The sequence below is a fragment of the Haliaeetus albicilla genome, chromosome 1 (genome assembly GCF_947461875.1).
Source record: "Haliaeetus albicilla chromosome 1, bHalAlb1.1, whole genome shotgun sequence".
NCBI lineage: Eukaryota > Metazoa > Chordata > Aves > Accipitriformes > Accipitridae > Haliaeetus > Haliaeetus albicilla.
In genome coordinates this window covers 36,225,306-36,238,833 of record NC_091483.1, presented here as the reverse complement: position 1 = coordinate 36,238,833, position 13,528 = coordinate 36,225,306, and the positions used below count along the sequence as shown (strand labels likewise).

The window sequence follows — 13,528 nt, the reverse complement described above, 5'->3', positions numbered from 1 at the left end:
CCCTCCTCGCTTACCAGCCCGGCCACGCATTTTACCGTATTGGCTCCTCTTGCCAATGCAGAATTAAACAAATCTTGTTAGCATGCAACAAAAGCAGCTAAACAAAACAAAAATGCGCTAGGATGAGAGGAACGACATCATAAATGATGTGTCATTTGAGGGGAAAAAATGGCTTCACCTGAGCAAGTCTGAGATATAAACATATGCATATTCATTATATGCACATCCAGCATTTACCGTGCACAAATACATTCATAAAAAAAAAAAAGTAAAGAGAAAACGGGGGGACACCAAAGCCGAAAAATCCCATTGCTGGTCGCAGCCCCGGTAGCAGCAAGGCGCTGCCGGGGGGGCGGGCCGCGGGGACGGGGCTGCGGCGTGACAGCGGGCGAGGCCGCCCCCGCGGGCCCGCGCCCCGTCGGCCCCACCGCGGCCCGGCTCGCCCCTCGCCGCGGCACTGGCCCCGCCGCAGCCCCCCCCCCCAGCGCCCCCCGGGCCCCAACCCAACACCCCCACCCCGGCCCCTCGGGCCGCGTAATGGCCCCCGAGCCCACCGCGCCCCAAACCACCGACACCCCCCCCCCCCGGCGCCCCCTCACCTGGGCGGGCAGCAGCAGCTCCCCCTCCTCAGCTTGCCACAGCTCCACCACGCCGGGGATGGGCTCGATGGCTGCGGGGGCAGAGAGACAGAAACCGCCGATGGGCCGGCCGCGCTCGCAGAGGCCGGGACGGGGGCCGGGGGGCCGAAGCCCGCAGGCGGCAGCGGCCCGGGGCTCCCCGCGCCGGGGGAGGCCCGCAGCGACGCCCGGCCCGGCTGACACCGGGACGCGGCGGGCACCGCCGGGCACAGGGGGCGGAGCGGGAGGGGGGATGCGAGCCATGTCCCGAACCCCTTTGTGTCTCCGGGCTGCCGCCGCGGCAGCCGCCCGAGGGACGGCGGCGGCCTCGCTCGCACGCCCGGAGCGGTCAGCGGCAGCGGCACCCCCCTCCCTCCCTCCCTCCCTCCCTCCTTCCCTCCTTCCTTCCTTCCTTCCTTCCTTCCCTCCCTCCCTCCCCCGGCCCGGCCCGTCCCATCGCCTTCACCTTGTCCCTGCGCCTCTCCGGGGCGAAAGCAGGGCAGGAGGACGTGGAAGACGCCCAGCAGGAGGTTCATGGCCGCGGCCGCGCGGCAGTAGCCGCTCTGCTGCGGGTAGCGCAGCCCCGCCATGCCGTGCCGCGCCGCGCCGTGCTGCGGCTGGGCGGGGGCGGCGGGCGGCGGGCGGGGGCGGGGCCCGCGGCTCCCGCGGCCACCGCCCACCGCCACGCTGCGCGGCTGCGCGCCGCCGCGGCCACGCCCACCGCCACGCCCCCGCCCGCCGCCTGCAGCGCCGAGCACATGGCGCGCGGCCAGGCGGGGAGCGCGTCCGCACCCAGCGCGCCCGGGGGTGCCCGACCCTCCCCCCCCCCAAAAAAAAAAAACCAAGAGGGGAACGGGGGAGGCGTTGGGGAAAAATGATGCAAAATCGGGTTTATTACCGCGTTTGCGCCGTTGGCGCGGGGGGAGCGGGGGGTCCTCTTCCTCCCTTGCGCCCGTGCGGGATGTCATCGGGCTCGGGGCTCCCCCGTTATTTTTAGCAAAAAAGAAAAGCATTAAAAGAGCGAGGGAATAAAGCCAGGATGCAGCGTGAAAGGGGAGGGGAGAGCACAGAGAGGAAGAGTGAGAGCAGGGCGGGGGGGGGGGGGGAAACAGCCCCCGTCTGGTGACCTTAGTGCAGATGTTCCTAGGGAAGATGCTGCCAAAGCGAACGGCGGGTGTATGGTTTGGAAAATAAAACGGGCAGCGGGGTTTGTTTGCCTCAGTATTCTTTGACTGCTTAGCAGCACTGTATGTCGGAGGATTGCTGCCGCTGTTCTGATCCGTTTCGGTTTTAAGTGACTGGTCTGGTGCCTGATGGGTCTCTCCGGTAATTATGGCGTTTATAAAACAGGAGTGTAGAACAGAGCCCGACAATAGCTCTGCTCGTCACACGGTTTTAACATGCATCTCACACGCCCTTCTAATTGTATTTTAAAACACTTCTCCTTTTTGCTCAAAAAATAAACCCTCAAATGCTTAAATTACAGGAAAAAACAGTCGTTAAAGTAGTTCTGCAAACCTTGAGGAAAAAAAGAAAGCAAATACTCCACTAATGAGGTTTGCACAACCCCCAAATTTCGTCTGGTTCTCTCCTTACTGATCACACACAGTAACTCACATAAACAATGGCAACATGGTGCTTACTTACCAAAGGCTCGTAAATAAAGCCAAACAAATGACAAAACCCATTTTCAGCCCTGAACTGAGACAACACACGAGGCCGTTGGAGACCTCGGTCCCTGCCGGCAGCAGGACAGCTACGTGATGCCCTCTCCCCTTAGCGGTTGTAAAAACTTTTCCCTCCCAGAGGCCGTCCAGGTCCGACTGGAGGTGAGGGGGGGTCTGTGTGCGGGGAGCGCGTCTCTGCTGGCAGCAAAAGCAGTGCTGACCCCCTTCCTAAAGGAGAAGGCTTCGGCGTTCGCCAATATTGCACAACAGCCGAGGTATGGCTATGCAGTCTTGTCTCCTGCCCACATCCTCTCTCCTTCTCTTCTCCCCCCTTTTTCCTGCTCTCTGCCTGTCAGACAGGTCTTTTGGTTTCCACCCCATCCCTCGGCGCCTTTAATGGCGTTGCACGCACTTCCCCACATGCAGGCAGAGGGATGGCTGCCCCGGTTGTAGGGGCGCACCCCATGGCACCCCTCTGCCTGTGCCCCAGCACACCCCAGGGCTTGCGGAGAAACGGCAGCTTTTAAAATGGGAATGGTTGGATGTTTCTCGGCCGGCCAACGTGCAGCCACGCTTGGACAGGTGCTTGAATAGCTGCTTTAGAGAGAAAGAGGGTTATAATGACATAAACTCTCTATAACAACCCCACCCAGGGGCTGCATGGCACCGTGAACATACCGTGCATTCAGTAGCGAACTATTCCCACCACTTTTGCAACTGGTCCCCGCTGGAATACCGTTTAGAGCCATAGACTGATGTTATTTTAAACTATTAGCTTTTTCTTGCCAAGTTTTTAAAAACCAATGTCAGCACAAGCTGATGATTTTGCCTGTCAGTCTAGAAGTCGACTGCATTTTCAATGTCTGCAGAAAGGGGTCTGGCTGGCAGTAGGTAGGGGCTTAGAGAAAAACCTCTCCTAGACAGTCTTGAGACTGGTTTAGCTAAAGAGGTTTTAAAATGTTAGGCGAGAGAGGTGGCCTGAGATGCAGTCCAGGCTGGGACTGGGCTCATGTGGGAGACGCTTCTCCTGTGAAAAGCAAGGGGCATGTTTGCAGGTTTGGAAGGCGGGGGGGGGGGAGCATGAGGCTTTCTGCAGTCGTGGTAGAGCCACCCCAACTCGACAGCACAGCTGAACACCTTGCTTTCTGGAGGCTTTTTCAGATGCAACGGGCAGGACTGGGAGGAAATCAGGGCCACGATGCAGATGTTGCGATCAGATGGGAAGCTACGTGTTGCGTAACAGATATCACATGGGAGCAGGCAACCTAATTACGTTCCTGTTCTTGTGCCTCTGTGCATCCCTTCACCAGCAAAATATGCCTGGGACTGTTCTTCATGCATGAGATGAAATGAAATGTACCTGCCGCTAAATACATGGAGATGCTCCTGAGCCAGCCCCAGGAAAGCCTGGAGAGCTGCCACCCACCATTGAGGGTGCAGGGGAAGACAGGGCAGGGACGACGCTGGGTGGGCAGAGCAGAATGGGAAGCAGAGGGGGAAGCTTTTCCTCCTAGGTAAGGCTTGAAGTGACTTCTGCAATCATAAGAGAATGGATATTTGGGTTCCTTCAGGCTAAAACGTCGGCCTTTATCACCCTTGGTTGCGCAGGAGGGGACTCGAGACCCCTGTGTCCCGCAGCACCCATTGCCCCACTGGTTTTTGCCACCCCATCTTCTCCCGTCGACACTCGGCGGGTGCCAGCCCCACGCTCCCCCAGGGAGGGTTCGCCTCCCCCCACAGCATGTGGGGGCTGCGCTGCTCCTCCTCACCGCAGCGCTGCCTGCAGCCAGACGGCCTGGGACACACAACCCCGCTCTCTGCTTGCATCACCTTTAGGCAGCCTGGGCATCCCTAACACCACATCCCTCCCCATCCGGTTATGCGCACATCAGTGCCGCCGCCACCAGCTTCCCAACTGCATCCGACCTACATTTGCCGCCTTCTCGCCGCCGCAGCTTGATTTTATTTAGAGCAGCCTCACTACTCTATCCTCGCTGCCGACGCATTGGTGAGAAGGAGCTCAGTGCGCAGGAGGCAGCAGGGGAAGTCAGAGGCTGCCAGCATGTCCCTGCTGGCCCTCTTCAACAGACCACCATGGTATTCTTCTGTTCCCCAGAAATTAGTGGCTAATCCAGAGCCAATTGATTCACCCCGCTCAACCTGGAAAAGCAAACAATGGCTAAAACATTTGGATGAGGAACTTGTTGGGTGATGCACCAGGAGGAGATGGTCCCACCGCGTGAACCTGGCATGGACCGGCCCATGCAGCTCCCCCAGCTACCTGCAAATGTGTCAGTGCTCTTCGAAAGCTCACAGACCTGTTGACGATGCTGTTTTCCAGCTAGGGAAGATTTTTTTGAGGCTATACACATACTTACTATTCATGTGAAACAAATTCCTGCATTGGCATATTTTAAGATCTTTAACTTGTTTTTCAGTACTAGGATGTGCTGCTGAAATACTTACTTTTGCTGTTTCCCTTGCCCTTGAAGTACAAGGAAAAGGAGCTTTGTTTTACCTACAGCAGTCTGGAGATACTGCTGTAAACTTCTGCAAATTGTAAAGCACACAGCAGCTAATCCAGCCCTAAATGCCATTACAAATCCCTATTACTTGCAGCATGGGAATAGCTACTTGCCTTTCAAAAAAGATGTGACACTGTGGAAACACTAGGCAAAATTAATTTCTGGGGGAACTGAGCCCAGCAGAAGCCTTTCTAGTCAAAGTACGCAATCATTTCATTTGCAGCCACATATTGCACCATATGTGGTTAATGCTCAGCGTAAGTGGGCTAGTCATCTGTTTAGGGGTTTCCATTAGGTACAGTTTGAGAGATGGTGTGCACCAAAGGTGATATATTTTTTTTTAAAAAAAAGGCCCAGAGAAGTGGTCAGCCCCCTCTGGAGTATTATCTTCACCTTGCCATCCCCAGCTGGGAAATCGGCAGTGATAAGCCCCGTCAACGTGGGCTGAACTATGCCCGTCCTGGGGTCTGCGGCAGTCTCCGGTGGAGCCCAGAGCCTCTCTTCGCCCTCCCCGGCAGCTTCCCTCCCTCACTGGGCTCCGCTTTATCGGCCCGACGGCTGTGCATCCCCACACCCACCCCGTACGCCCGGGGCCAGCCCTATCGGCAGGTGCAGCAATGGCCAGTCCCCCGCCGATAAAGCTACAAATCCCAAAGAGAGATTGAGGGGGGGATAACGCCTTCACTTGGGTCATCTCCTCACCCAGCTAGCTCATTCTTCATCAAAGGGGCGGCAGTTCCCCAAACACCCGCTGCTGGGTGACCAGAGAAATCACTGGGGGCTCAGTCCCACCCAAGGAAAGCCGAGTCCCACCGACCTCTGCCGTAGGGCTACGTGCTCCCCAAAGACCAGCTCACGGGTGAGTGCACAGGGAGGACAAAAAAAAAAAAAACCAAAACAGTAGAGAAAGAGGACCTGGCAGGGCACAGCCATAAATTTCTGTGCTTGGTTCCCTGTGTGACAGCTGACGATAAGCAGCCCTCCCTTTTCTCCCCGGTGTTTGCCCAGCTAGCTTGCGTAGCCAGCCAGCTTTCTGGCAGCAGAGACTCTCCTACCATCTCAGTGTTTGTGTAACTCCCAGCGGAGTGGGGCTGCGATCTCTGTCAGGGTGCCTCCACATCATTAGAATAATAAAACCATACGGGAACAAGAGATTCTCTTTTCCTCCTGGTGACAATTACTGTCGTGCACCCCCCCCATTCCCAGCAAAGATTTTTAGCGAAGCCAGTGAGTGCTGGGCTGAGCCTAATTCTTTTAAAGACTAATTCAGCCTGATAAGAGTGCCTGGGACAAAGCCTGCCCAGGCAGCGTAATTAAAGAAGTACAAATTGTTTCTAAAACCTCACGCTGGCAGAATTTTTACAATTAATGACCACTTGTCACTGTTGGGGCTTGTCGGGAAGGAATCACTCTCCTCTTACGCGCCTGATCTGGGTCAGCAGCCCATCGCCTCTTTGAGGACGGGAAAGCGAACAGGCAGCGCGGCACTGCCCCAATAAGCTGTTAATGACACCGTGCTCATTACCACGGATGACAAACATTGCGCTCTTGTTTCTAAGCAGAATTTTTGCCAGCTCTCTTTGACTTTCTAGGCTGTGATTAAACAGAGCCAGAAAAATAGGGTGCTTACCTGTCCTACTTTTTCCATTTCTCCCCCTCTCACGCGTTTTTCATCAGAAAAATCTGCACAGTGAAACAAGTGTCTATATGATCACATAGAAGATTTGATGAATGTAGGACAATCTTAAGTTATTTTAACAGTGCAGCTTATGAAAGATGGAGGAAAAAAACCCACTTTTTATGCATAGGAGATCTGTTCAAAAAGAGCCACTGGCTCTGGAATCTCAAATAAGAAAACAGTATATATTCATCTATATCTGTCCCAAACTTCTGTGCGTACCAAGGAAAAAGAAAGGATAGTAAATTATTGTTATTTGAGAAAGCAACATTACTGTTGTGGTATTAATCAAATGCTAGGTAATTCAAAAAATATGCTGACATGCTCTGTCCTTTCCTTGCCCTGCTCTGCCTACGTTTTTTAGCACATACAGTGCATCCACTTGAAAGCATGGTGGATCCTTGCACACAGCAGGATTTTGCAGTCTCCTGCGGGACCCACCATGTTACAATAGCGTTCAAAGCTTTATAAGCTTCATTTAGTTTCAGCAAGCCTGTTGCAGCATTGTCTGTGCTTAAAGAGGCATTTAAAACTAAAGCGAAGCTTTGAAAGCTTCAGAGACAATGACACTGGACTCCCTAAACCCATGAGTTCACTGCACGGTTTGAAGTGATGGCATCATGTAGAAAACATGACACGCGGCTCTGAGAGCCCTGTGGTACCTAGGCATGAAAGAGGGGGGGAGCAGAAAATCTGGGGCGCGCGTTGAGTTTCTATCGCTGAAGGTCATGCCTGTACTGAGGAGAAGAAAAGCATCCTTAATTTTTTCCTGCCCTTGAGATTTGTACCCATGCATATTTATTCTCTCATTCTGGAATGATTTCTAAGCCATTGCTATGTGCATTTCTAAGCTGTTACGAATAAAAGAAAACAATGCCTGGAGCGTGCACAATAAAACCAAGCGGCGACGCGGCAGCCGTGCCATGAGGAGACGTCCAGCTTCTGCGACTCCTCCGTCCTGCAGCACCGTGCTGGAGCAAGCGGTGTGCACATCCCTGGATGGAGCAAAAGGCAGCATTTAACGCAGAACTACGCTATCTATGAGCTGAGGGAAATAGCTGCAAAACAGGCGTCAGTAAAGCTGTGCTTTCAAGAAAGGCACTCATTTTTCAGCATACAGCCCCGCTTGTCACCATTTCTAGGCAAGGGCAAGTCATTTGTATAACCACAGTGATTAACTGCGCCAGTAACATCTCAAGGCGAGAGGAAAACATCCCCTTGAGTCCCAAAAATAAGCGTCCACCCTGCCCACGCCACCTCGCTCGGGCGGTGAAGGTCACCCGCATCCTCGGGCTGCGGTGGCACAAAGTCCCCGCTCCCGCCTCGCAGGACTTCCCCGGTGAAATCCCCGGTGCTCGGCTGTGGGCAGCAGCCTCTTGGCCACCTTGGCCACCAGCAGGAACGATGAGGAGAGGGAGACCCATGCAAAAATAGGAATGATCCATGTAGAACAGCACCTTACGGATCAAGTCAGCTATGTGATGCCCATAAGCAGATCGAAAGGACGGTCTGTAGCGAACAGGTGTAATAAATACCAGCTTTGTGAAAAGCCATCAGGCCTGAGTGGGTTTAGAAATAAAACAGCAAAATAGGCTTTCATAGCATGACAAATACTGCCAATAAAAGCTGGGCGCACCCCGGTGCCAAGGCAGAGCTTGGAGAGCTGCATCGTCGTGTCTCGTGGGCTGCACCTTGTTCGTAAGACCATGGTATTTCATTGGAGCGCAGCTGCAGGCAAAGCTTGATGGAGCGGAAAAGGAGATTGCGTGAGCCACAGCAGAGTTACTGTGCGGTTTAATTTTCAACTCCAATAGCTGTAGAAGATTTTAATAGGGGTAAAATGTAGTTTTACTTAACCTCAGTCCAGCGGAGCTGTTTTTCACTGCAACCAAAAATAAGGAAAATAAACCAGTTGGAGGCAGATAACGGGCATGGGAAATTTTAGTCAAAAGGGTTAAAGCCTGTTAAAGGTGTAAAAAGCAACCAGAATCAGTTTAGTACTGCAGTATGTCAGAAAAAAGCTTAGCTGTCAAGGATGCAGCAGTTCCACCTGTGTGCAGATGCATTTGAAGGAGGAAGATGCACTGACAACATTGAAAAAACACAGCACAAAAATAAGAAACATTTCAAAATAGATCCAAATTGGAAACGCTACCATTAAAAGCTTACTTAAACACAGTAAAATATTGCTGTAGCTCTTTTTTGAAATCCTGAAGTGCTACTATAACAAAAATAAACATGCTGATAAAATTAGAGAACAGCAATGCCAAACTCCCAGAGAAGTGAATGACGGATTTGCCTGAGCCATGCTTCAGGCCTGGCTCCAAAGCCAGCTTCGCAGCCCAGTATCCGAGGTTAATAGGTTACAGATGTTCTCCTCTAAGAAAAAGAAGTTGAATGTGTTTATTTCTTACGTGATACAGGCCAGAGGGTAGTTAGGGGAGCAATTGGAAACCTGCAAGTTGCAGTTACTTGATCGAATAACCCATTTGAGAAAAAGATGTTTCCGTGCAAAATTATCCTGCCCCCACTTTCAACAGCAAGTGAGAGTTTCACTTCCATCTGAAACTCGGGGTGGGGGGGGGGGGGGAATTTAGGTAACCTAGCAAAACAACATAATGCACACGGTTTGTGAAGTACCATGGATTTTTCATGCCACAGCCTTAAGGCTATCTCTTTTTTTACACCTCCAAGGAAGCCAAGGGGCCTGGCCGCTGCCCAGCTCGGTGCCAGGGCATCATGATGCACACGCAGTTCAGGCTCTCCAGCCGGGGCAGAGCTCACTGCCTGCTGTGCGGGAGCTGCGATGAGGCGGCATCACCTCTGAGCATGACTCGTCTTCTTGGCTCGCCATCTCCAGACAGCTGGCACGGCTGAAGCCACAAGTTTCTCACCGAGTGCCCTTCCCCAGCGCCTTGCTCTTTCAGTAAATTAAGTGAGGGGCTAATCCTTTAGTGAAAGAAAAGCCAGAGTATTACGAGGGAGAAAATAAATCTGTCCCTGAGGACAAGGACCGCTATTACAAAGCTACCCTGACCACCCCAAAGCATCGGCATTTGATTTTACTGATGTCAGGGCTGGTTTTAATGGGGGCTGGTTTTAATGGGGGATGAGGAGAGGCACTGCCTTGTACCTGGGCTGCGCGGGGAGCAGCGTTATGGGTGGCAGGCTAAGATAGACCGGTACAACTTGTCTGACATGAAAATGGGAAGGATGATGGGACCTGAGCTCAACCCACATCATCAACAACAGTCCTTTCTGGATGCCTATAATGCAAAGAGCAGTAAAATCCTAAGCAAGAGTTGAGTATCTCGTGACAGTCCTGCAGATACAGAGTATGGAAGTCCTCTCCAGGGCCCCAGTACCACCACCACTGAAGTCAAAAGTCATGTGGGGGAATATGGGAAGCTTCCTTCAGGGGTGACAGGCATGGGTGCCCAGCTACAAACAAGCATTCCTCAAAGGGCACAAAATATACGTGAACCCCCACACCGCTGACCGACAAGCGAGTGGTACCCCGCAGACGGCTCAGCCGAGGAAAGGTGGGGAGGTGACTGGTCAGAAGCCACATCACCCCCCTCACTTGAAATGTTTGATTTCTGGAGGAGTCCCTACAGAAACCCTTATTGTGGCAGACCCCAGAGCGCAGCGGAGAGCAGGGAGGCTCTGGGAAGCCAAAAGAGCACCTCTTTTTTTCTCTTATTCCTGTAGCCAGGGATCAGCCTCGATACTTACGGCTTGCTAATGCACTTTCAAATGCTACCTAGAAAAGTGTTGCAGAACAATCAGATTATTTGGACATTTTGAAGATTTTTTTTATTTCCCAGAAAGAAATTTTAGGCTTGTTTGTTTCTTTTCATAGAACATCTGCAATTCCCTGCAACTGTAATTGCTCTCATTGCCTTCTGAAAATGACACTGTCACTTGTACAGCCTCCTTCCAAATAATTGCAGGTACTTTCACTTCCTTAGGGGAGCGCATTTTTGATGCGCAGGGCTTTACCTCACTGCACCTTTCCCCAGGGATGTGCATGCATTCATTTGCTGTACTGACATCCCAGGGGCCGTGGCCCTTCGCTCACCAGCTATTCCCAGTGGCACAGCACTCACAGCTGGACGGGTACAGCTCCGGCACAGTCTGCATGAGGAGCCACGCGGATCCCATCAGCCACAGAAGCCGGGTGCCTAATTCTCCACATGTCATGGTGAAAATGTACTCTGCCAGGTGCCTGAAGGCCATGCAGTGTTGCTTTTCCAAACCTATCATATACGCTGGGCAATTCTCAAATGAAATGCAACTGCAGTATTGCTCTGAAGCACTTGATAAAACATTAAACACATAGACCTCTGAAAACAACGCATCCATCCTAGGAAATACATTTTGGTTATTCCAAGGAATTACGTGTTTACATCCAAAATCTGTTTCGTTTCCAGCAAGAAAACAGAAGATGGCTAACATGCAATATTTCCTTAGATTCTGCCAAAACAGCCATCTGGTGGCTGGGTAAATGTAGAAGGATCAGGACTTTCTTTAGGATATGGAAGACGATCATAGAAATAGGTTACAAATAATAGGTTGTGTTTCTATGTAAAACTGTTAGCCTTTTAACATTCAATGCTCCAGCTTTGCCCTCAGCTTTCTGAAGCGTTATTCCTTATGCTGCTGACTACACACTTGCACTTACATGTTTTCTTATTTTTTGGCTCAGTGGAGCAAGCAGTCAGCTTTTCCCTCATTCCTGAGGGATATCAGGTTACAACAAATGTTGTTCTGCTCTTATATACTTACCCAGTGGCATATTAAAAATGCATATTTTCCATTTGATTTTTCTCCTTGCCAGAGCTGAGTTTAATGCCACTTTTCTTCTCCCACTTGCTAGGTACTGTTAACAAGGTACTAGCTTATTCCCAGCTGTAAAAAGGCAGGCAACAACACATGCCCTGTTTAACCCCAGTTGGGGATATGGTCCCTGCAAGTCACAGAAGTGCCAGTTCATTTTTAACTAAGGAAATTCCTACTGCATCCCTGCAGCTAAGCTATTTTTGAGTGTTTTAATTTTTTGAGGAGGTAGGCAAGAGATGGTCGTAGGGAGGCTGCCTGGTAATGCGACAGCCTCCTGCAGCTGCGTGCATGCCTGTCCCACTGATGGACAGCACACGTTCCCGTCACAGGCCCCGGGGGGGCTCGAGTCCCTGCCGGTGGGTACCGCGCCTGCCCTCCTGCCCTGCCCTGCCCTCGGGCCGCCTGGGAGCCGGCTGGCGTGCGCGTGGCCACGGATGGGCACCCAGAGTGCCAATGCTCTGGGGAACGTTCAGGGCCCCGTCGCTCTCGGTTTTGTTCCAACTTTGAGATCCATTCAGTTATTAAAGTTGGGCAGCAAGTTCGAAGAGAAAAACGGCCAGAAATAAGGTGCGGGCTCGTTAGAGCTGTGTAATGGTGAATACCCACCTGTCTTTTCCTTGCCCACCACTGCCGTGGCTCAGTTTAGCAGTTTCATCTAAGTCCTGGAAGAAAAAAATCAGGATAAGATCCCGTGGGGTAGGTTTGACTCCCCACAAGCGTTATCCAGTACTGCTCCAGCAGCCTGCACCACCATTCAGCTGCCCAAAGCCCCTTACCTGACCTGAGGAGAAGCCCAAAGGCCAACATCTGCCCATGTCTTCCCTTTCTGCTCTCCCTGCTATAAAGGGGTGATGGTTCATCAACCCCATGCTCTCAGGTCAAGGCACTGCAAACCCATCTTCATGCACGTGGGGTAACCCCGAGACCTTGTTCTCAGTCTCCAAAGTCTTCGGGTCCAGGAGCAGGCTTACTGTCTTGCACATATGTGTGCATTCATCAGTACAATAAAAAAACCCCAAACTTACAAACTGACTTTTTTTTCTTGTTTACAATTAGGTTAAACACTTTGAATCATTACGTAGAACGGATGCTAATAATATTCTTTTATAGATGTGCTAGAAACTGTTAGTATAGGAAACTCAAGAGGCAGTTTAATCACCATCATGATTCCCTGAAATGCCGAGAAGAGGCATGCAACTGCTTTTCCTAGATCAAAAAAGGGTGAAAGTTTCAGCCTGAAAATACATTTGTGATTTGGTAATTGCCATGTGTGAACAGCATGAACTAGAGGACTAGACAGACAGAGAGGGACAGTAAATCATACGGATGTAAAAGCATGTTACCACTCTAAGCTAGAAATACCGTTTGAAGGAATTATATTTTCTGTTGGCATAATATTTTATTTTCTCTTAACTGAGCATATAAAGAAGTAGATCACTACTCAATGCAAACTTCTGAATTGGTGCCTCCCTACTTGGATTTATCTGTGGCCATACAATTATGGATGATCAAAACCAATTAAATACATTCATTAAGTAAACCTCTTACCAACAGAAAATAGATGAAACTGAAAAGTCAAAGAAGTCATAGGAGAAAATGTTCTAAAATTGTTTATATATTTATATTCTAATATGACATACAATAGCAAGGAGGACAGGCTGATATTTCTAAAAGGTCAATTTTTTGTGCAAGTAATCAGCAATGAAAATACCAGAATCATATATTCCACATGATTCATAGCCCTAGCAATATGACCAGCGTGTGAAAAGAAAAGAGAGGATGCTTGATGCAACTTCCTCAAGGAAAAAGAGTGCAAACTCACCTCTAACTCTCCTGGAAACCCTCCCATTCCAAACAAGAAAAGAAGAGGAAGAAAGCATAATGGACTAAACTCGAAAGTTGGTTTGTTTCAATTTCTGTTTTAAGTCGTTGAAGATAAAGCATCCACCCTTCAAAAGCATTGAAAGCTGATGAGACTGATTCTCAAACTGAAAAAGGACACGAGAATTCTCTCAATTCCAAAACCAGTTATTCAGAAAAAAAGACAAAAAAATAAAATCTGCTTTACTGCCAGTCTCTGTTGAGATCCCAGATCCTATCCAAGGTATTTTGGGCTTTGAAAACAGTAGTAAGCAAAATGACTTTCATCTACTTTGCATTTTCCTGCTGTATTCAGAAGCAGGCTCAATTGCTCCTGCA

General features: G+C 50.7%; 1 protein-coding gene across 4 annotated transcripts in view; it reads right to left on the bottom strand.

The window, feature by feature from the left end:
• The window catches only part of TMEM131L (transmembrane 131 like), an 84,572-nt gene extending 83,323 nt beyond the window's left edge, over nt 1-1,249 (bottom strand). For all 4 annotated transcript variants that reach the window (XM_069785517.1, XM_069785531.1, XM_069785525.1 and 1 more), the window contains exons 1-2: nt 1,084-1,249; nt 600-670 (exon numbers count right to left, since the gene is read on the bottom strand). In XM_069785517.1, coding sequence (XP_069641618.1) covers nt 600-670; nt 1,084-1,207 — 195 coding nt within the window. In that variant the 5' untranslated portion in view covers nt 1,208-1,249. The remainder of the gene's footprint in view (nt 1-599; nt 671-1,083) is intronic.
• Nucleotides 1,250-13,528: the final 12,279 nt, after the last annotated feature.